The 24,237-nt window shown below is 37.2% G+C and overlaps 1 protein-coding gene across 1 annotated transcript in view; it reads right to left on the reverse strand.

The window, feature by feature from the left end:
• The window catches only part of NAV2 (neuron navigator 2), a 599,301-nt gene extending 575,363 nt beyond the window's left edge, over positions 1-23,938 (reverse strand). The window contains exon 1 of the mRNA XM_087951112.1: positions 23,789-23,938. Within this exon, the coding sequence (XP_087807238.1) occupies positions 23,789-23,863 (75 nt within the window). The 5' untranslated portion in view covers positions 23,864-23,938. The remainder of the gene's footprint in view (positions 1-23,788) is intronic.
• Between the last annotated feature and the right edge of the window lie 299 nt (positions 23,939-24,237).

Consider the following 24,237-nt stretch of genomic DNA (forward strand, 5'->3'; position numbering starts at 1 on the left):
AGGTAGTTCATATTGGAAAACCATGTTGTAGCAGAAAACTCAATAAATGTACAGGTAAGAAGAAGGAAGTCCAAGATGAAATACTGAACACTTAATGTAATTTGGTGAATGCTTTATGATTGAGTCCCATTTAATACCAAAACTACTATATATATCGACAAATTTACAAATACTTAACAATTACTAACTAAACGATTAAGCATGCAATTAAATAATGATTCAGTGTGCATTTGCACATGTGTACATTTCCATGGGAATTGTCCAAAGATTACTTTTGTGTTTCCAGAATAAAAGCAGTTCTTTAAACCACGGTCACCAACCTTTCTATCTCCATGGAGCAGCAGCAGTAGCAGCAATGATGATGATGGGAAAGGATGGTGCAACCTAGCTCTTGCACATGTGCAAATGAAGCTTTGCACGCTTGCCCACCACTTGCATGGCCCAGTTTCCAATGGGCTACAGACTAGCCTGAGGATTGAGGACCCCAGCTTTAAATCCTATATCAGATATCTCCATGACTTCTTCTTCTCCTTCACTTTCTCCTTCTTCTCATTTTTCTGGGTCCTTTTTTTGGGTGGGGGTGGGATCAACCAAATGTTGATTCATTGGTTGCAATAGGAATTAATCAACTGGACTGATGTCATGGGCTGAGAAAGAGTGACTGGCCAAAATCACCCAGTCGGCTTTCATGCCTAAAGTGTAACTAGAACCGTCTCCTGGTTTTTAGCCTGGTGGATTAGATACCAGAGCAAAGTGGCTCTCTAAGTTGTCAACATAACTTGAAAATTATTTATTTATACTTCTTATATTTATATCCAGCCTTTTTTCCAGGAGCTCAAGGCAGCATACACAGTATTCCTTCAAGACAGACACAGACTCCAGAGAGTAATTAGGACTGCAGAAAAAACAATTACTACCAACCTGCCTTCCATCAAGGACCTGTATACTGCACGAGTCAAAAAGAAGGCCGTGAAAATATTTACAGACCCCTCACATCCCAGACATAAACTGTTTCAACTCCTACCCTCAAAACGACGCTATGGAGCACTGCACACCAGAACAACTAGACACAAGGACATTTTTTCCGAATGCCATCACTCTGCTAAACAAATAATTCCCTCAAAACTGTCCAACTATTTACAAAGTCTGCACTACTAATACTATTAATCTTCTCATCACTCCTATCACCCATCCCCTCCCACTTGTGATTGTATGACTATAACTTTGTCGCTTGTATCCTTACGATTTATATTGACTGTTGCCTATAATGATTTGATTGCTTATTATACCCTGACTATTATTAAGTGTTGTACCTTATGATTCTTGACTCTTGACAAATGTATCTTTTCTTTTATGTATACTGAGAGCATTTGCACCAAAACAATTTCCTTGTGTATCCAATCACACTTGGCCAATAAAGAATTCTATTCTATTCTATTCTTCTGTAATAACAACCTTGTAAAATAAATTACACCATGGAATATTGACAGAATTTGTTTACATGCTTTGAAATAATGTTTCTCATTTCTTCTTTAAAAGGGTATGCCTACTCATATTCCTAATATTCAATTCATACAGTATTGCAAACTAATACTGATATTAATATAAAAGGTAAGTAATGCTTGTTTCATATCTGAAGTGATGATGCTCTATATAATTCTTGGAATTGTAGTACAGTCAGGCTATTAACTATAAATAAAAAAATACCCCATTTAAAATATGAACCAGATAGCTTCAAAGCATCTGACTGTTATATTTTAGTGCATTATCATTCTGAACACAAATCATGAAACGTAAGGAAGCATGGTAGTAAATCCGAAGGCAATTTTAGGTTAGGTCTTTGCAAAAACATGACAAATTGAGGGATACCTCAAACAGAATTTGGAGGATTAGCAAGGCAGAGAAAGGATATACCACTGCTGTTGTAAATAATCAAAACTTAATGAAGCTTTTCTTATCGCTATGCCAGTATCACAGCAGACAGCAATACTGGATTTTCTATCACTTTAGCAAATACATCATCATAACATCATAAAAATACATCATAAAAAAATGTATGGCTTTCTTACCTAGCTGTTGTCATAGTCTGGGTCTGAACTGATAAGATATATTTGACACACAACAAAATAGGAAAACAATAAAACAACTAGTTTCCAAGAGATACATATTTCATAGGCAATAAGTCATAGAAATGTTATCTGGACAGAAATGCACTACTTAGCAATTCCTAAAACATTATACTGATACAGGCTTAAAACACCACATGCAAAGAGATAATAATACACTAAGTTATCTAAAGTGGTCTTGGTAACAACTATTAAGAAAAACAAAAGGTGCCTAGGGCCATCCCATGGAGAAGAGACAAGATGAAAAATGCCCAGAATTCTTCATTTCACTACACTGCATTCTGTTATCAAACATGTAGGGCAAAAAATGTGATTGAATACTATCATTTAACATTGAGAAAGCAAATACAGTTATGATATTACAGCCATGAAATGAAGCCAGCCTCTGATCTTCATCCTAAACTCATTCCTTGAATGTAAACCTCATCTATTTCCATTTAGGATTAGTGACATCTACCATACTAACCTGATAGTGCACTTCTAATATTTGGTGTGGGACACACAATACTTCCATTCTAAAACTGAAAATGAAATTGTTAAATCAGGAAACATTTGAAATGAGAGCTAAGAATTCTGGGCAATTAATTTCTAATGCTGCAAGATTTTGCCATTCAACTAATTATAGAATTGCTCTGCTGTCTTTAGTAGACTGGAAATTTGTCTTAATATTTTTCATTGTTTGATGCTTCAACTTCATAACCTAGAAACTTCTTGAGGATTTATTAAAAAGAGAAAAAAAATCAATGAGTATAGCAACCATGCAAAAACTTTCACCACCACAAATTCTGGAATAATTATTGGCAGATTGGCCACTAACATCTTATTCATGAACGGTGTTTTTATATATCATACAAAAGGCTCAGGGCAGAACAGGAAATGATTGATGGCAGTGAGGACCAATCTCAGGTGTTGCTAATGCTGGAAGACAGTTGAAACAAGGGTAGTCAACAGTGCCAGTGGGCAAATTTGCTGCCAGTACATTATCAAAGCACACAAAATTAATTATAATGGTCATGAAGCCACTTTCACCAAAACTGCTCTGCATCTTTGAAAGCTAGTTGATTCAAAAAATGCCAAATCTTTTTTTAAAATCTAAGTGGATGATTATATGTATTTCTACAATCACATTGTTGAAATATATGTGTCTATAATTTTCCCCAATTGCACATGCCAGTAATCTATTATCCCAGACCAAGTAGCGTTCAGTTTAGAACCACTCACTTAGTGGCGAATGAAGCAGAAGTAATATTCAGCAGGTTCTGTCCAGTTCTGGAGAACTGGTAGAGGAAATTTTGAGTATTTCAGAGAACCAGCAAATACCACCTCTGACTGGCCCAGTCCCCATCTATTCTCTGCCTCTCAAGTCCCAGCCCCACGCAGGCATCCGCCATTGACTCCTCCCATTTGGAGGCAAAGAAGGCTAGGCGACCTCCAATGGGTGGGGAGAACGAGGGATTACTTAGAGCAACGGCAGGAACGACACCCACCCTCCCGAAAGGGCTGTTTACCAGTATAAGGAGCTGGGCGATAGTCGGCTCTCCTCCCAGAGGAAGAGAGAATTTTACGTTTATCTCTGGTTTCGATGAGATAAGGTTCCAGAGCATCACCAAAAAGCTTATCGCCCGCAAATGGAACTGAAACCAGCTTCCATTTACGGCGTGACTCCGCCTGCCAATTTCTGAGCCATAAAAGTCTTCTTGCTGCTACAGAAGATACCATGGCCTTGGATGCAAATTTGGCGGAATTGAGAGTGGCATCCGCAGTGAATTCTGCCGCTGCAATAATCTTATTAAGGTCTTGGTGAGACCGAAGGTCAGAAGCAGGCAATCTATTCTGGAGTTGGCGCGGCCACCGTATGGATGCCCTCATGAAAAAGGATGCTGCTGTTGAAGCTCGAACAGCCAAAGCAGCGGCCTGGTGATTGCGCTTGAGGGTCTGTTCAGAGTGTTTATCATCCAGTTTCAGGATATCTTCTGGCTCTGTGGGAGTGCCAGAAGATGAGAACGAGGCCAGAACCGGAATGTCAACAGAAGGCACTGCCAAGGCATTGTCCAGAGCTGCGCTGACATTGTAGAAATGTTTATCCAGAGAAGATGGGCAAGGACCTGCCGAAGGAGAAGTGCACTGTTCCTTGACCATGTCCAGGAACAAAATGGGAGAAGGTAAAATCTCTGCATGCACTACAGACTTGGAGAAGAGCGAATCTCCTTGGCTAGAGGAATTTCCTTGTGGCTTGGGAGCCACTTCCTCTGGCAACAGCTTGGCAGTGACCAAGGCCTTGCTGAGTAATGGCCTGAAGAGAGTAGGTTTGAAGACCAATGCAGAGGATGTCTGCTCTGGGCGAGAATCCTCTTTCTCTGAAAGATTTTGGTCAAAAATCTCACCCTCTTCACACTCTGAATGAGAAGAGTAACTGTGTTCAGATGGTGAAGGCCTTCCTTCCTCATCAACCTCCTCCCATTCTGGTAGAGAAGAATGGACCCCGAGGTCCTGGGGCCTGTGTAAATCAGGATGATGAGGCAAGGAACTTATAGATTGAGAAGGGAGAAGGGCCTGAACCCTTTCCAGAGGTTGAAGAATTTGCTTGAAGCCTTCAGCCAATCCCTGCCTCATGGCTACTGAGACAACATCTTGGATATCCCTTTGGGCATATCCCTTGGATATGCCCAAAGGTAGAGGCAGAAGGCAGAAGGTCCGCTGCTGTGGGAGTGAAGGTGGCTTCAGGCCTAGATTGAGAAGTTCGAGGCCTGGAGGGAGGGGAAGGAGCATAGGACACAGAAGCCTGTTGGAAATAAGGCCCAGATCTGCTTAGATCCTGAGGATCTGATTGTACAGCAAGAGCCTCAGGAGACCAGGATGGAGGATGGAAAGGCTCATAGATAACTTCTCCTCCCCTGGGAGGGCTTGGTTGAGGCCCACGAGTATCACCTGAAACATGCTGTAGTTGCACTCCCTTCTGTTGAATAGTTCTGTTGAACTGCCTCTCTAGAGCTGCATGTCTGCGCTTCTCTGCCCTCAATTCAGCCTGAGTTGCCCTCTTAGGGGCTAGAGCCTTAGCTTTGATTTTAGCAGCCACCTCCCTCTGGACTGATTGGGTGCGTTGCCTACGTCTTTTTCTCTTATTGGGCTTAAGAGACTGTTCCACTGGGGGGAAAGCTCTGCCTGAGCCTTATCTTGCTCCATTTGTAGAATAAAGGCTCTTGCGTTGGAAAGAAGCTGTTTAAAAAAAATTCTATTAAGCCCCTTAGGGTATAAATGGCCCCCGGGCTTATAAAATGGCCGCTCACCTCGTGGTGGAAGGCTTGAATCCAAGATGGCCACTGACTACATGAAAACAGGCTCCAAGATCAAAGAATCGCTCCTTAGGCTATACAGAGCCCAGAGCGAAGTCAGTAAGGGAAAAACGCAGCAACCAGCCACACGATCAGCAGGCTTGTGCTCTTATCAGTTTGCCGATCGTTTTTACGATCGCTCCAAACCGCAGGCGTGGGGGAGGTCTGCAGACGCTGTCCAGCTTGCCTGCACAGAGCTCTGTAATGCTGCTCCCAACGTTGCAGGAGAGAGAGCTCTGCTCTCCTGGAAGAGGAGCTGCCCTGGGAGCTGCTTGAAGTGAGGAAAAAAGTACTGAAGTTCGCTGTGAGTGCTGTCTAACAGAACACTTTCAGAGACACAGCTACTGACTGAAAGGAGCTGAGTCAAAAGCTGGGGTCTCTCCCGGGGGCTGGCTTTTATATCTTTGTACAGACTCAGCTAAATGACATCATAGGAAGTAGTCAACCCATCCTGGGCTCTCGATACAGCATGGAGGAGAATAAGGAGAAACTTTCTGACAGTGAGAACAATCAACCAGTGGAACAGCTTGCCCTCGGAAGTTGTGGGAGCGCCATCACTTGAGACCTTCAAGAAGAGATTGGACTGCCATCTGTCAGAAATGGTGTAGGGTCTCCCGCTTGGGCGGGGAGTTGGACTAGATGACCTACAAGGTCCCTTCCAACTCTGATTATCTGTTATCTGTTTGGCCACTAGCATGCTGAGAATGATTAGAGAAGAACATAATTTATTTCTCTCTTGCTTCCATTCCTTCTAAAGACTTGTTGCACATTTAGAGAATTGTTTGACTATATGGACAAGATATTATTGTGACATTTTAAAAAGAAACATATTCTAACCCTTCCATTTCCATGCTTTTGATGCTGAGATCTTATTATCACCAATGGTTTTTTTCCCCTGGTAACTACAATTCTAGAAGCACAGTTATAAGATAATATCTCTCTATCTCTTTGCCTCATTAGTGAGGTGGAAATACAGTATTTTCTCCCAGAAAATAATTAGTTAATGAGACACATATATGTTTCTCCTTATTCTCCTCCACTTTCTTATCAAGTTTATAATAAAATAAGGAAACCTGTGTAGCAAACTAATTTAAATTTAAATTGATCTGGTGGGTACACAAAATTCTGTTCTGTTAGGTATGCTTACCTATCTAGAATACTAAAAAGCAAAAGCAATGGATCTAAATCATGCATAATTCAACAAGATCAGAACTGTGTTTCATACGCTAAGTAAAACAATGTAAAAATAATCATACACAACTTGTTTCTTTCTTTCTTATGGATTGTCAATGCCTAATGGAGAAATAGGTAGGGGGGAAATCAAGTAAGAAAAAGTATAAAGGGATAAGAAATTTTATATTGTGATAGAAAAGTGTTAGATATGTGTTTTAACTGATTTAAGTAGCTCTAAAGATGTATCTCCTAAAACTATCCAGGACGGAAAAAAGCTGGTAAGATGCTCTATAAAAAAAATGTATGAATTTTTCTGCAAACAATTAACCTCTCAAATATCTTACAAATGAATATAATGGAAATACTCAAAACAAACTGCAGTTTTCACTCAGTTAGTGTAATTATAATTATTCCAGGCTGATGATGTTCTGTGAACAGTACTTAAATAAAATCTTAATTTGAATGGTGATATTAAAAATGATGTAATTATCAATAGTCTACATAGATGAATGCATTATTTAAAATCTGAACATAAAATGAAGATATTTTTTCTATTTTTCACACACACACACACACATTCTTTCAAAAAACTTCTCAATGAAATATTTGACTTTCACACTGAGGGCCTCCGAAGTTTGTTCCCCTTTTAGCAAAGTAAAGATCATCAAATGTATTATGCTTATCCTCCTTCTGAGCAAGTGTGCTACTGAGCTATTCTGAATGTTTGACTTACATTCAGGTATAGAAGAAACAATAGGAAGCAAGTCCCTTTTTAAGAGTTGTTGTCTCCCCAATTTAAATCTTTCTGCAGCAGAGAACTTGAATTTACCAACTCTCAGATGCAATATTCACTTTCCCCACATGATTGGAGTCTAGAGAAAGAGGCAGACAGTCTTGAAGGGCAAAAAAAAAAAAATCCTCAGTAGGTAAAATCCATCCCAGTAAGTCCTGTTAAATTTGACATGTTCTCAGACAGACTTACTTTATTAAATCAACAATTCTCCCACAGATTGGGACAATTCAGCCTTCATTATTACAGTGAACTGTCCAGGGTCCTGATGCTGAAAAGTTCATTCTAAACTAGAGCTTCATTCAAACAGAGCTTCACAGACATTCAACTTGATTAGAACAGATGGGTGCTTGGAAAATGGAAGCATAAAGTAAATGGATCAAGAATTTTGGTTATAATATACAGATGGACCAATGGGAAAAGATGTGGTGGAAAGCACTGAAATTCACACCACACTATAACTAAAGACAGATTTTTCCCCCCCACAAAATAATGTACTGCTGTTGTAAGACATCAGGAAAAATGTCCAGAATGTACAAGTCTACTTCCGATCTATGTTGGAAATGTGAAAAACACGAAGTGTCATTTACCATGCATTTTGAACTTGTAAAAAAACTACAAAATAGAGGAATAATTGGTGCAATAACTAAATCATCGCAAATGGCTAGTTCGTTTGATCAGGGAAAGATAATAAGTGCATTTATTAATGACTGGAAACCCTTTATGAACCTTTTTTCTGAAAATAGAAAAAAATGAACTGGTGACTTATGGATTTGATTATTACAAAGGAAAGTATGGGGAAGAAGGCAATTATGACATAACTTGAAAGAGAGAGGATAAATAATACATTTACATGTACAAAAAGCAGCAAACAAATCATATGAGTGTCCATTTTTGGAATCCAGCCTCTGTTTCACTATACCTTCAAGAGTAACAAAATGTGTTAATAGCTTGCAAAATAAAATAAAGCACTGCACCTTAGGAACATATGATATGTGCTTTTAATTATACTGACTGTGAGAAAGTCAGAGTTCAGATAAAGAAATCTAAGCATTTTCTATTTCAACTTATGGATATAATTAGCATTACAGATAATTATGCTTATGATGCTTATATTTTTCCATATAATAGGCCTTATAATGGTGCAAGTATGAAACTCATAAAATGTTTTGTGAACTTGAACAGGAAAATTATACATAATACTATAGGCTGCACAGTAACAGGAATATTCTTTTTCAGCAAAAAGACAATACAGTACCAAAACATAGTCTTATCACCTCATGTATAATGAATCCATTTAAATTTTTTTGTTCCACATTCTCCAAGCAGTAATATGCTTTAAATAAATTAAAATAGTTCCTTAATTAGATATTCTTTCCTCCATTATCTAAAAGATGCTGTTTGATGGAAAGAAGAGAAATGCACTGTATTTACCAAACCTGCAACAAGGGAAAGGTTGCTCAGACAATTACTAATTATTGTGGAATCTGGGAAGTAGGCCAGTAAAAAATGAAGCAAGAATCAATAGATATTAAATTATCATCAATGATTATGAATAGTTACTTGGCTAAGTTCAATAATTAAAATGTATGACATAATAATTGTTCTGCTTCATAAAAGCTTTTACTTTAAGTTTTTGCCTATTGGAAGTACTTCTAGTTAAAATTACTGCTGCAACAGATGATTAAAATGTTGCTCAGAGTCAGAAACAGCCTTGAGGGTTGCTGGAAAATCCCAGAAGACACAATATATATAGTAAAAATACCTTGTATGCAACTGTACTTGACATCTGTAATCAAGGTTTGGAAAACCCTGCCTAATAAAACTGAAAAGTTGTCATTTAGTAGCTATCTTAGAAGAATCAATTTAACTCAATGTAAGGACAGCTTTCAACTTTCTAAAGCCTCAGACTTTGCCACTGCAAACATGGATTCAGAATAGAACAGGAATCAAAAAGAAAGTATTCACAATGCCCCAAATTTAATTTTTTTAAAAAAAATTAAAAGATGGTTACAAAATAATTACATTTTAATGGCTGAAATTTTAATGACATTTCACTCATAATCTCATGAGGTTTCAATATACAAACTATCCAATATAGCAATTCAGCTGTTGAACAAGTTCTAGTTTGTTTTACTCATGCAAATTTATAGAATGATTGAACTATTCACACTGTCTTAGCCCAAACTACCTCATGGGATTGTTGCTGTTGAATGAATGATGGTATATAAATCAATGAAATAAACATTCTCAAGTGAAGTCATGAAATTTCTAGCACATAATAAATAGGGAGAGAAGGTGGCAAAAATAAAGTGTATGAGAATGATGAAATGGTATTGTGAATCCTCCTTTTGAATATGTATGTAGCATTGAAATATCATAGGTAAGGAGCAAAGTATAATACCACCAGGTTGTTTTCATCAGTGTCACCCTCTTTGGAATCCCTGGGGACATTACGATCAGACCAAGAATAGCGAGCTAGTGAGATAAGCAGCATACAACTTTGATAGATAGATAGATAGATAGATAGATAGATAGATAGATAGATAGATAGATAATAGATAGATAGATAGATAGATAGATAGATAGATAGATCTAGAATAGCTTTGTCCATTGTAGAACTATTCTCTTCAATAATGTCTGCAAGAAATTAATAAATACAAAAAGCATCTGGAAAGCTGAATGAAATCTAGTTTTTTCAGTCTTAATCCCCCCCAGATGTGTGCATTTCTACTCCAGGAATTTCCAGGTAGGAAACTGAACTCTGCACAGTTAGAGGACACTTAGTTTGGAAGAGGCAGCTATAAAATTTACAGATGGTAAAAATTAGCATATGAAATAATTCTAACAAAACAGGTGTTGCAGAAACATACTTTTCCACCTAAAACTTTTTCCAGGATTATGTCTCCAAGGCAATGAAAAGGTTGCATGTCAGCCCTGGATCCATCTTGATTCAGATTTGGGGCTGCCACAAGGGAGCATTGGGTAACTGTGGGAATGAGAGAGAAGTGAGAAGAGAGGATAGCCACAACAACATTCTTTCAATTGAGTTCAAGGTTGAGTCGCTGGAGTTTGGAGGGGAGTGACTGGACTTGGTGGGAGTTCAGAATGGAGGTGAATTAGAGTGTGTGACTTGAGGGTCATCAATAAGGGACTTGGTGTGAATTTTATTGTAGCAGGGGAATATGCAGGAATTCAGATTTGGGTTTTCCCCAGATGTGCCAATATGACTTCTCTAATAAATTCTTACTTGGATGGACTTTTTCTCAAAATGCTGAATTTGGGATGGAGAGTTTGTTTGGAACGCTGACATTGCAGTCATGGGACTTCAACTGCCAATCATAGACCCACCAAAAAGCATATGGAGGGCAGATTTGTGATTTGAACTTCTTCTCCAAGATGAGATCAAGCATGAACTATGTGATTTTGCAATAATGAGGAAATGGGATGAATTCTCATATTACAGGCCTCTAAAAGCATAATTAGTATTAAAACTGAGAATGATTCTATTTTGCTTCACAAATAATTATAGGCATAAGTCACTTTTTATAAAAGGACCTCTGAATTCAGATTTTTCATGAAATAAATTCTACTTTATTCCATATTGAGTCAATTCATGATGTAACTATGTTTTAATAAAATTTAAATAAAAGGAAATACTGTATGCACTTTGTAGCAAATACTATTATTTGACTAAATAATAATACTGAATAAAGAAGTAAATGCTATCAAAATGCACACTGAATTTTCTTCGGTTTAAAAAGAGACCCAGCCTTAGCCATGCAATGTAAAAATGTTATTAGATTAGTAATCTTAATTGCTGACAAAAGGTTTCATTAAATTGCACTGTAGGAATTGATTTGCAATGGGCAATTTAAATGGACTCTAATCTTACCGAAGAAAATTACACTATCCAGCCTCATAGAAGAATACACACTGTATATTCAGTCATCTGATAAATCTGCAAAGATGAAACAAAAAAGAAAAGGGAAATGAAGCCATATGCAAAAAAAATGGCTTTATGGGTTCATATTGTTCAAGATTCAAGGGACAATGCTTTAAGAAAGATACATTTTAAAGAAACCATTCAGCTTAAAACAATTGGAATTTTTTTGCTACATCTGAGAGGTATTTAGAGGTAGCTATAAGCAAAGCACACAGTTCTGTTATGCCTGCTGTGGTTCTACTTGAGTTCAATATTTTGTTTCTAAAATCTTCCTGTTGTCCAGTATATTTCATGATTACTGTAATCTAGCCATTTTAAAAATTGTTTCCTTGATTTATGAAGTCCCAAGAAAGTAAAAGCCATTCCACCTGAAAGACTACAATCCCAAAATCCAATCAAAAGTGCCATTTTCTCAGTGCATGCCAAAGGTGCACACTATTTGTTGTATTCATCTCCATATTGGCCACTTTGAAAGACAGATGCCTTGTTTTTATTCTGGAATTCCATTTTGAAAGAAAGTATCTAAACAGTAAGAATACCAAGTTTTCTTGCTGAGAGTCTTTTAGCTCAGATAATTTTTACTCATAAATAACCAGGTAGTAATCCAATATTTAAAGTTGCAATGAGTTAATCTTTGTAGAATGTTCTATTTTTTACCTAGAATTACTGAAATCAATTTTAGGTCTCCAAGCATGATCTTCATTTTGAAACTAAGTCCTTAGGAGAGAAGAGGATAACAACCTAAAAATAAATGCTAATAATCTGATAGTACTGAATGCTTTCCTAAAGTATATCAGTGATTCAGGTAGTACTTTAGAAAAGCCTGCCACTGTTAGGAAACAGCAGTTATCCCTGCAGTTATTGATAACCATTTAGATCTTCCCCTTGAGGTCATTCTTTTAAAAATTAGATTGTCACAGCCCAGCTTTGACCCAAGTAAAACATGTTACTATTAGCATTTTGAATCAATTCTTTAAATAGCTCTGTCATTTACCAAACTGAAATTAGAAAAGTCACAACATGAAGCTATAAGTTGACTTGCATATTTTAAAAAAACCTAAGGCATGCAATTTTATTCATCTAAATACCCCAGGTCAGAAATATGAGAATGTATTGCTTTCCTAAGGCATAAACACCTTTTATTAAAGTTCAGATTGCCACCAAGTCATCACAGGGAAAAAGATTTTTACTTAGCAAATTTATGCAAATGAACCTAGAGCAAAGTAAAAGCTCATAGCACTCGGGCTTTCCACACTCTATTTCTGCATGAAAAATACAGATTGAATGCATTTCTTGCTCATATCACTCCCAAATTTATTATTCGATACTTAATAAGGAAGTTTTCTTTTTTAGATTGCATTCTCTCTTTTAATGGAAAATGCTGAAAAATCCTAACATTGAAAACCACAATGTATAGTTATCATAATGAGCACGCCTCAGCTAACAAAAGATGAGTTTAACATTCAGATAGCAATTTAAGAAAACTAGGCTCCAGAACAATGTCATTTTAATGCCATCATTTCAGGCTATTGTCTGAGGTAGGTTATCCTTCCCTAACATGAGAAACTGTGGAATAAATCACCCCTGTAGCAAGAGAGGGAGTCTTGCTGTTTCAGAAATCTAATTCTAGAGTGATAAACCTCACAGCCTGACAGATTTCCATGTTTCAAGGGTATGGCACACTCTGCACAATCCTAATACATAAATCAGAATAAATCCTGCTGAACAGAAGAGAGCATTCTCCTGCGTAAGTGAATTCTATAGTGGAACCTTATATTAGCACTGTTTATGGGATACTTCCAATTCTTCCTGTTTGCTTATTCCCCCATTTGTGCTCTTTTGGCCTATCGTCGTGTACTTCTGCTGACCTGCTGGGACAGGCTGGGGCTGGCTTCATGCTGCAAAAAAAAAAAAAAGCAAAAAGCAGGCTTTTAAAACTGCTTCTGCCTTTATTTTTCACAATCCGATACTCCCATATGGCCCAGCAACCAGGCAGGGAACAACACATCAGCAGCGGAAGCCAAAGGAGGGTGAAGGTAATGGTGGGAGTCCAGGTGGCCAGGGTCTCAGGATACAGGTTACCAAAAGGGCAGAAATTGGGAAGATAGGTGAATGGGGGGACCCTTACCTTACTGAGGCTTGGGAGTAGGAAGACCAAGCTTGGAATAGCTTGGATTGAGAAAGGTCCTCAGCTAACAATGAATACAATGTGCTTATTATCAATGGCAACGAGGACTGCTGGGATTGCCATCGCTTAAGAGCTGCGGTGGTGCAATGGTTAGAATCAGCCTGACAGTAGTACATTTGAAAAGGGCTGTTTATCCGACCAGGCAACAAGTTTTGAGGATTTCCATTTTTCCAAACTCTAATGTCATAATATGTATCTTATTTTTATGAGTTTCCCACCCCTTGAATGGAGACGATTGGCCATTTTGTCTTTATTAATTGCTTTCTTCCAATCTACAGGTAGTCCTCAACTTACAACTGCAATTGGGACTGGAATTTTGGTTACTAAGTGATGCGGTTTTGAAGCATTGCTAAGCAATAGCAATAGCACTTAGACATATACCACTTCACAGTGCTTTACAGCCCTCTCCAAGCAGTTTACAGAGTCCTCATACTGCCCCCAACAATCAGACCCTCATTTTACCAACCTTGGAAGAATGGAAGGCTGAGTCAGCCTTGAGCCTGGTGAGATTCAACCTGCCAAATTGCAGGCAACAGAAATATCCTGCAGTACTGCATTCTCCACATCATATTTTTGTGCTTTCTATTATTATTTTTTCTCTCTCCAAATGCAGGAATTTATTTCTTGTTAAATTTCACTCTTTATTTTGGACTACTATTCAAACCTGTCTAAATCTTCTTTAATCTTCTTTTCTCTTATAAAGTGTTAGACAGGATACATGACAGAAAAAAATGGGTCAAGATACACAGGTAGTCCTCGACTTACGACCACATTGAGCCCAAAATTTCGATTGCTAAGCAAGGCAGTTGTTAAGACCATTTTGCCACAGTTGTTAAGTGAATCATTGCAGTTGTTCAGTTAGTAACACAATTGTTAATTGAATCTGGCTTCCCCATTGACTTTGCTTGTCACAAGGTTGCAAAATATGATCACTGTTATTCTTGTTTCCTGCAGTAGAGTTGCTGCAATCTACTCAAAGCCTCCATTGCATAAACAGGTACTCCTCAATTTACAACCATTCATTTAATGACTGTTCAAAGTTAATGACATTGAAAAAAAATAACACCATTTCTCACGCTTATGACCACTGCAGCATTCCCATGGTCACATGATGAACATCTGGATGCTTGACAACTGGCTCATATTTATGATGGTTGCCATTTCTCGGGGTCATATGATCACTTTTTATGACCTTCTGACAAACAAATTTAAAGTCACTGTACAACTGTGTTACTAACTTAATAAGTGCAGTAATTCATTTTACAACTGTGGCAAGAAATGTTGTCAAATGGGGCAAAACTCACTTAACAACTGTCTTGCTTAGCTACAGAAATTTTGGGCTCCATTGTGGTCGTAAGTCAAGGACTACCTGTATTGTCCACGTGTGTAAAAAACTGTTTTATTTTGTTGGGATAGCCATGCAATTTGTATTGGGACAATTCAGTGAGAGGTATTATTATAATGTTATGCTAAGTGGCTAAGTATTAGGAGGTGTTCACATAAGACTGGGCTCTCAGAAATAGATTAATTTAAAGAAGAAAAATGAGCCACATATTAGCTACTTTGGCAAGTAACATAAACATGCACTGATTAAAATAATAAGAAATATATATGCAAAATTCTCCAATAAACAATAAAACCCGCTTACCACTATTTACTTATTTATTTATAACTATTTAAAAATAACTATTTAAAAATAACTATTTTTACGCAAGACTATGAACATATGCAATACAACTTCCTCTTATTTTCCATAAAGCAACCATTTGTGAGGTGAGTTGGCCTGAGAGAGAGTGACTGACTTAACATCACCCAGCTGGCCTTTATGGCTAAGGCAGGACTAGAAAGCACGGTCTCCTGCTTTCTCACCTGGTGCCTTAACCCCGAGACCAAAGAGGCTTCTTATGCACCAGGCATGCAGACTCACTTTGAACCTCTGCAAAGCTCTAAATGGAGAAGAGCAGGGGTGTCAAACTCAAGGGCTGATTAAATCTGGCCTGCGGGGCCAGCCTGGAAATAGCAAAGGACCAGCCCGTGATGCCTCTGCTAGTGAAAATGGGGCATGGGGGGCAAAATGGGGTGCAGGGGTATGAGGGTGGCCCCCCCAACACCCCGTTTTCTGCCTGGAAGGCCTCCTACACCCTCTGCTGGCCAAAACATTTTGGCCAGCAGGGTGCTGCCTGAGGCATTCATTCCGTCTCCCCTCCCCAGCCTGCAGAGAACTACCATGCTGATCTGGCCCTCAAAGGAATCCAGTTTAACACCCCTAGAGAAGAAACGTGCAGTGAGCCTGAAGGATTGAGTGACACTGACTTGCTCTCACAGCATGTTTATCAAAACAGATGGAGATATATGAGTGGGTTTTACCCAGGTTTCAAGAAACAGTCCTTCTTACAATCTGCACTCATGACATAGAAGGAAAGGTTCCTATTATTGAAGTCATGAAGGAGGCAAGACTGTAATCTGTTATGTTAGACCTATGGAAATTGGCCTGAAGCTTAACACCATCCATTTGCATAATAATGAGTTATTCCCTAAAAAGTGCTAAAGGAAATCAGCACGCTAATGAATGTTGATGTCTAACATCTGAGATAGACATTTGGGCCACGTGAAAAAAGGGAGAGTCTGGAAAATAAGGAGAACAAAAAAAATTAATAGGAAACAATAGTTGCATTTAATTTGGTTGCTGCTTTCTTTATTTAAAGACTTCATCTCAGTGACTATGAGCAACAATACTTGGGTCCGTACTACATCATATAATCATTCTAATAGGTTGATCCATTGACCCATAACTCAGATATTTGCCTGAAATTACTGACAGAGTTCCAGCTCACAGGGCAGCATCTAGTCGTCTGTGGCCAATCTTCAAAGAAGCTAAGTGGGGTAGATGTACTTAGTATTTCAAGTTAGTCTAGTAAGTCAAGAAAAGAGCCTATAAGAAGATAGAGGCAAAACCACTGCTGCACTGTTGCTAGGAAGATATTTTGCTTGTTTGTCACGTTTCTAGGCCAACTGACTCAAAATTCATTGTGTACATGAAGTCACCAGGAGTCAGGTTGACCTGAAGCCTTCTACTTCAGTAATAATCTTAATTCCCCAGGGTGACCAAAAGCAAATGGTGAGAAATTATCTTACTATATTATGTTTGGGTAAGAAAGCTATGTCTGAAACTAAATAAAAGATACCATCACACACATACACACACAAACACACACAAAATATAAAGAAAAAGGTGCCATCTGCAGATCAGAATGAACATTACACTGCATGTTGTTTTTTTTGAATGAGATTGTCCATGATGTTCCATATGAAGAGTACTTTAGATTTCTCCTATCAACATGACTCAGTTTTGGACGTTGTTCCAAAAGCAGCTTTTAATGTGATGTGAAGGGCTGTAGGGATGAGGAGAAGCTGACAGATATATGATCCATGCAAAGGAATATCTCAAGGCTTTCTGGGTGCCAGTCATGGAATCTGAGTTTCAAATCTTAGTGGGGGTGGGGAATATATAGAGCAGTAAAAATTGATCATCTGGAAAAGGAATAGGAAGGGATTTATTTTTTTCCAAGAAGAGGTTTCTACTAAATGCAGGTGCTAATTCCAACTGAAAATAAAGCAGAAATGACTTTTGAGTATCGTAGAAGCCAAAACAGCACAAAAATTCAGTACCACCTGCATAATGTGAGCCAATGAAATTATAGACATTTGGTTTAAATGTTTGGTTTTAAGGAGTAGTACGATTTCATGTAATAATTTGGGCTTGGTTTGATGGCCATGTTGTATCTGAAAAGTGAATGTTTAGATAGTGGCACAGAAACATACAACTCAGATTCTAACTGCAAACCTTTCCCATGATTGTTAAAATATATTTTTGAGCAACCAACAAAAATCACCATGAAAAGCTGAATTCTATGCATAAGCCAATTTACACAGAATTTTGTACATTGGATAAAATTATGCAACCGTGTTAAAATAATGAATAGATAACATCATGGTCACTATTATTTTCAGCTATTCTAAAATAAGAACACCTCTGAGTCCAGAGCATAACAGAATAAAGGAAATTACTCTTTTCCCCCAGTCAGCACTGTGTGATTGACATAGCTTATTAACACATGCACTTAGAGAGCAAAGGATGAGATCTGCTTCTTTTCCTAAGCACCAGATATTGATCATTGCCAGAGGCAGGATGCTAAACCAGATGGACCACTAGCCTTCTCCATTCTGTCAGATCTTATATCACAACGTCAATCTTCAAAAGAGAGAAAAAGAAAAGAAACAAGATCACATCTTCACAACAAGAACAGAATGAATAAACATTTTGATAGCATTTCTCCTCCTCACATATTCATGATGTGCATTTTGGATATAACCCAATATATTCCTCCTTAGATAAGAATTAAAGAGCTGCAATTCTTCAGTGCAATGAATGTGAACCAGCACATAATGGAGCCCTGAAACAGCCAACAAGAAAAAGGGAATGATGAACAATTCTCATTAATACCGTCAGCCAGGAACAGGCTGGATAACTAAAAGCAAACTAAGCAATAAAATAAATTAAATCCTGCAATTATAGAACCAACACTCTATAGTCAGAGATATCATATCAAAGAATGAAATATTTTTCATACATGCATTAATGGCTAAAGCAACATCTGGATGCTGTACTTCATCCAGCCCAATGAACAAACTCCAGAAAAAAAAAGCATCTATGTTTTCAACTTCAGTTTTTCTCAGGGCAAGAACAACAACAACTGATTATGTGCGTTCTAACCACTACACTACCATGATTCTTAGCAATAATGTGAGACAAACATCATTTGTTAAAGGCATTAAAAACTATTTCAAAATATTTCCATGCGACTATAAATGCGGTGTATAAGGGTTTTTCATTCCTAATGTACAAAAGAGAGGTTTTGGTTTTTTTAAGGTATTTTTTCCTGTGTATTTTTCCCTCTTGAGAAGTTATTTTTGGTGAATTTTGGAAATGCATTACAATTATATATAGTCCTCGAATCATAACCATAGTTGAGACCACAATTTCTATTGTAAGTGGTTGTGGTCATATGTTAAGTCAGACCTGACTTTACAACAATTATGGCCATTGTTAATTGAATCACGTGATTGTTAAGCAAATCCAGCTTCCCCAATGTGTATTTTTTTTACTACAAATCATAAAAACGTTTGCCATGATCATGTGACTGTGGGATGCCAAGGGTGGCCATGATCATGATGATCACCATGATTGTGGAGGTGGGTGTGATAGTTGTAAGTGTGAGCACAAGTTATACAAGTTATGAGTCACTTTTCCCAAGGCTGTTGTAATTCCAAACCATTGTTATGAGAACTACCTATAAGTCAGAAGCCCATTTCATGAAAAAAACATGGCCTGATGCACTTATTTCTTATTTCTTGCATTACATAGAATGTGGGTTGAGTGAATGGTGCACTCAAATCTGGCCACCAGCAGCTTTATTATTAAGCGTGTCATAGATTCTGTGATTTTTGCAACAACTTTTAAACATGCCCACCAATTTCACAGTACTCCTTTTCCCATGGTTGGAGCCATAAGTGCTCTATTAGTGTTAGCAGTGCTGTCCAAATATCGCAAATATTAATGATTTGAGCGTATCATCTGCTTAAATCATCTCTGAAATAAACAGTTCCTCGATCAGAACACACTGTGTTAAAATAAATGAAGCGTTGTCTATTGTATTGAAGCATGCTATCGATTCCCTTTGGATTTTCTTTGAGATCTTAATATTCTTCTGGGTTCTAAACTGTCCTTTGTATGCAAAAACTAAATCAATTATGAAAAATATGAGCCTGTTGTGAGCAGAATACTCTTGTTATGAGCTGCTCCAATATTCTATTACCAACAGGATGCAGAAACAGGATGAAATAAATATGTTGAAATAATAAATCTTGCGGAGGGCTTATGTAAATCAATGTGACGCTGAGGAAGCTTTGCAGATTTACTTGCATGTAAAGACTTTTCTTATTCAAATGGCATAAGGGTGAGTATGTATGTTTGGATGTGTGAGAGAGAGGAAAAGATACAGTAGATTTAATTTTTGCTTAATTTAAAGTCAGGCAGAATTTTGACAGCTTAATAATGCTCTTTTGTCAGAATGATCTGTATCATAGGAGAACTTCAGCTTTTATATTTGGGATCCCTTTCTTTTTCTCTTTTCTTCAAGGCTCAGACTTCACAATCCTTAATCAGCTGCTATATGAAAGGTTGCTTTCAAGTGAGGAGAGTAAGAGTTCACTACGAAGTCTGTGAGCAAGCTTGTACCTCTTATTATAATAGAAAAAAATAAGTCATTGTTCCCAAATAATTGTTCCCAAATCTACTAGTGATTTGATTGCAGTATTGCAGGCTAATTCTGCTGACTGCCAGGAGTTTGATCCTTACCAGCTCAAGGTTGACTTGCTTTCCATCCTTCCAAGATCGGTACAATGAGGACCCAGATTGTTGGGGGCAATATGCTGACACTGTAAACTGCTTAGCGTAGGCTGTAAAGCACTGTGAAGTGGTATATAAGTCTAAATGCTATTGCTATTACTATTATGATGTATGTGGTCAATAAAAAGTTAAAGGAAGGAAGAAGATAAATAGGAGAGTTGAAGTCTTCAAATTTTCAATTCCGTAAAGCTATTATTAAAATAATATATGGGATGGTTCTCAGATGGTTAGTATTAGTTCAACAAAACTAACAACAGAGCACAAAACATAAAGACTTCAGAATCAATTTATTTTTACATCTAAAATGCCATCTCATTCAGACATTAATCAATAAGTATTTATTAGGGAAAAATATAAATTATGTTGTATCCTCTGAATCCTCATATTCAAGCCACACGTGCCTTTGAAAATCTAAATGAAAAAGTTAACAAGGAAAAAATGTATCCAAGATAAATCAATCACAGAAAATCTCCTTTGACCTCATATGCAATGGTTAAATAGATCTTGCTAAACTAAGAACAATACTAGGCTCTGCCTTACAGCATATTTTACATGGTTCATAGTCAGGTAAATTAAGGTATCAGCACTTAATTCACCAGCCAAGGAAGAGAATGATTAAAAACAGCAATCAGCATCCCAATGATCTTCCAAGAATTATTGACCGCCACCAGTCTTTCTTGTGCAGTGCAATGATAGCACAAAGATATTGCTTTGCCTATGACAATGCATCTACAAGAGCACCCAAAGAAAAGATAGAAACACAAAAATAAGTTGAATAAATAGAAAATAAATTCACAGAGTTTTAAAATCTTTTTCAAGTGAAACTTTAAAAATAAGGATTTAGCCTTGCAATTCACATTAAAGGCCTTAAAATGGGGTGGATAAATCCAGTATAATTCTGAGATAATTGAAGTCAAAGCCATTTCAATATTGGCAGGATCTAATCATGATTTGGGGAGAATAGGAAGAGACCCCAGTGTCTGGCTTTATGGAGCATTGTCTATTATAGGTGGTCCTGGATTTACAATAGTTCACTTAATGACCGTTCAAAGTTACAACAGCACTGAAAAAAGTGGCTTATGACTATTTTTCATGCTTATGATCATTGCAGCATGCCCATGGTCGCCTGATTTACCTTCAGATGCTTGGCATCAGACTCCCATTTATAACAGCTGCAGTGTCCCTGGGTCATGGGATCCCCTTTTGCAACCTTCTGACAAGCAAAGTCAATGGGGAAACCAGATTCACTTAACAACCATGCTAATTCAATAACTGCAATGATTCACTTAACAACAGTGGCAAGAAAAGTCATAAAATAGGGCAAAGCTCGTTTAACAAAATTCTCACTGGACTCAATTGTGGTTGAAAGTTGAACAAGAAAATAAGGCAAGATACTCTCAGTATTAGTCTAAAAGAATGAAAAAGAAAACTACTTAAAGTCACTGTACACAGAAATATAATCCTAAAAGGCAAATTAAAAGTTGTGCTGGAAATGCATGCATAGGTCAATATTGCTCATTTAGTTCCAATGTTGGAACAGACAAATTCACAAAAGGTCATTCTTATATATACATAAAAACACTCTCGGCAAGCTTGTGCACATTGTTGTTACAATGTCATACTTCCAAGATAAAACCTTGCAGGCTCCTAACACCAGGTTATTTACTCAGAAGAAAAAAATATAAGGCAAAATCCATGTCATTTCTATGTCACTGATTCAAACAGGAATCCAGTTTATTTCAAATGAACAAAATCTTTTCCAATAATTAATTATTAATGTTAGATAGCAGCCTCATTACACAGTCCCTCTTTCTGCACATTTCTCAGAGAATCAGGAAGGCGCTCTGTCTTTAGCAAAAGAATAAACAGCATAATTTCCTTTCCTTCTGCAAGCCTAAATCTGTTTTACCAAACTTTCCTACCCACAACTTAAAAAAAAAAAAAAAACTTGAAAGGTTCAGCAGGGAAAGGAAACCTAATACTCTATTAAGTGTTGTTTTGCAAACATAAGGAAGGAAGAAAGACATCATCCAGGCGTGAAGAGTCATTAAAATGGATCTTACATATATCATTATAAATTTAATAATCTGCATGATGGCTAGAGTTCAAGTTAAAATGAATGTCAGCTAAGCATGACCAATTGATGTTATCCCAGCTGCCACTGAGCCTCACTTGGGGTTATATTATACTTTCAGAGGCCCCATTTTACATGTGCACCAAACACCCAGAGCCAAGCGCAGATGGGAGATGGAAAGGCTTTTGGATGTATCAGCGCTGAAGTCGAAATTGCATATTAATATTGGTAAACCTGCTCAGCAGAATCTCGGTGTCAATGTTGTCAAGGACACAAAATGTTTTCCTCCTATATCACAGCACCTTGTATAGAGATGGCTTATACACACACACACACACACACACACAAACACACTAAGGCTTCTTGGAAATTAAGTCAATAGGAGGGATTTTCTTTCACTGCCTATTGGTCATTATTTCCACCTCGGAAGAGGGCTATGAAAATGGGAGAAGGATCTTGTCAGCTTTAGCTGATATAGCTAACATGGCACATTAAAAATCACAGAGAGATTCTATGGGGAGGGGTTCCCTAAAGAAAAGAAAAAAAAAGTGTTTTGTTTCCAAAAGACTGGTTTTATTTCCAAAGAAAAATTAACTTTATGTTTTGTCAAGGGAGTTATCAAAAGAAAATGAAACACACATCATCTTTCTTTCTCCACTATCTCTAAAATCAGCTAATATAACTAAAATGGTAGAGTAAATCAGGGCAAATGACACATTTATTGTTTACATACTTCAATGGCTTTTTTTAATAAAACTATCTAAGCCATACTGAAAGAGAGTCTCCCCAGGAACCAGAATACATTAGATTGTCTACTGACAAGTAATCTCCATTGATTTCTATAGCTAAGGGATATTTTAAAATTTGCTTGACTCATGGCAAAAAGAAAAGCTTTAATTCAACTGTCTAATCACTACTTTACAATATGACTAATGATAACAATATACTGTAGACAATTACATATCAATATCTCTCTATTTCTATCTATCTCTCTATATCTCTCTATATCTATCTATCTATCTATCTATCTAATCTACATCTATCTACATCTATCTATCTATATCTCTATTTCCATCTCTATCTATTTATATCCATATACAAAACAAGGCAATGTTATACCAGTAGTCATGTGTCATTCTCATTCTGCATTTAAGCAACCTTTTTTTCAATATGTATTTCTAATGTTCAAGACACTGAGAAATGTACTTCAAATCAATTATCCAATCTCAAAACCCAACATTTTTTCCATCTGAAGGTCATCTTACCTACATTCTCTTGGGAGTAAATCCAATGAATACCACGTTATTTTTATTGTGAGTAAACATGAACAGGTTAGTAACAATTACGAAGTTCTTCATACACAAACTTCAGCAAGGCAATATGACCTTAATATTTATCTCCTTTATTGATATCACTATGTGGCCACAAACTTACAGTACTCTGATTCTTCCTTTTCCTTTCATAAATACCAAGTTAGCTTTCATCTCCATATTCCTGCCTTACAAGAAAGTATTAGACCAATTAAACAATGTGAGTTCAGTCTAAGGAAACTCACACACCATCAACTATTACACTAAAAATCTGTAACTGATACAGAAATTGCCAATGGAATTCAAACTTCTCAAATTTAGCGTGGGGTGAAGCTTAAGTTGAAACACCAAATAACAGTGGTAATGTCTAGGTCACTTACTCTTTTTTGATCTTCCAGTCCATGGGTCACAGGCTTTTGTTTTTTATGCTGGCTAGATTCCAAACCAGATTCCATTTCCCAGTAATAAAATTCCTTGGGTCTTCTGAAATCGTTTTCCTCAAAATCCACAATATAAGTAAGAAAATATTAATGGGAAATTAAAAAATATATATAATCTTCAATTCTCTTCCTTGTTTTTTATAATTCTCTCAGAACTCTGGTGTGCCATCGCTTCTAATTGTCTCAGCAGACAAACATTGTACATGTTGTTATCCTCTATTTTAGCTCAGATGTAGAATTCCATTGATGTGCTTTATAGGGGAATGGCCAGACGGAATCCATATCTAATAGCCTATGACACATCATTGCTCCAGTAGCATCTTCCTCATTGCTCCAGCAGCATTCTTCTGCTCATTGCATTCTTGGCATGGATAAATTATATGTCAATA

The sequence above is a fragment of the Notechis scutatus genome, chromosome 1 (assembly GCF_049901735.1).
Source record: "Notechis scutatus isolate UNSWTSFEM ecotype Mainland chromosome 1, rNotScu1.2, whole genome shotgun sequence".
Lineage (NCBI taxonomy): Eukaryota > Metazoa > Chordata > Lepidosauria > Squamata > Elapidae > Notechis > Notechis scutatus.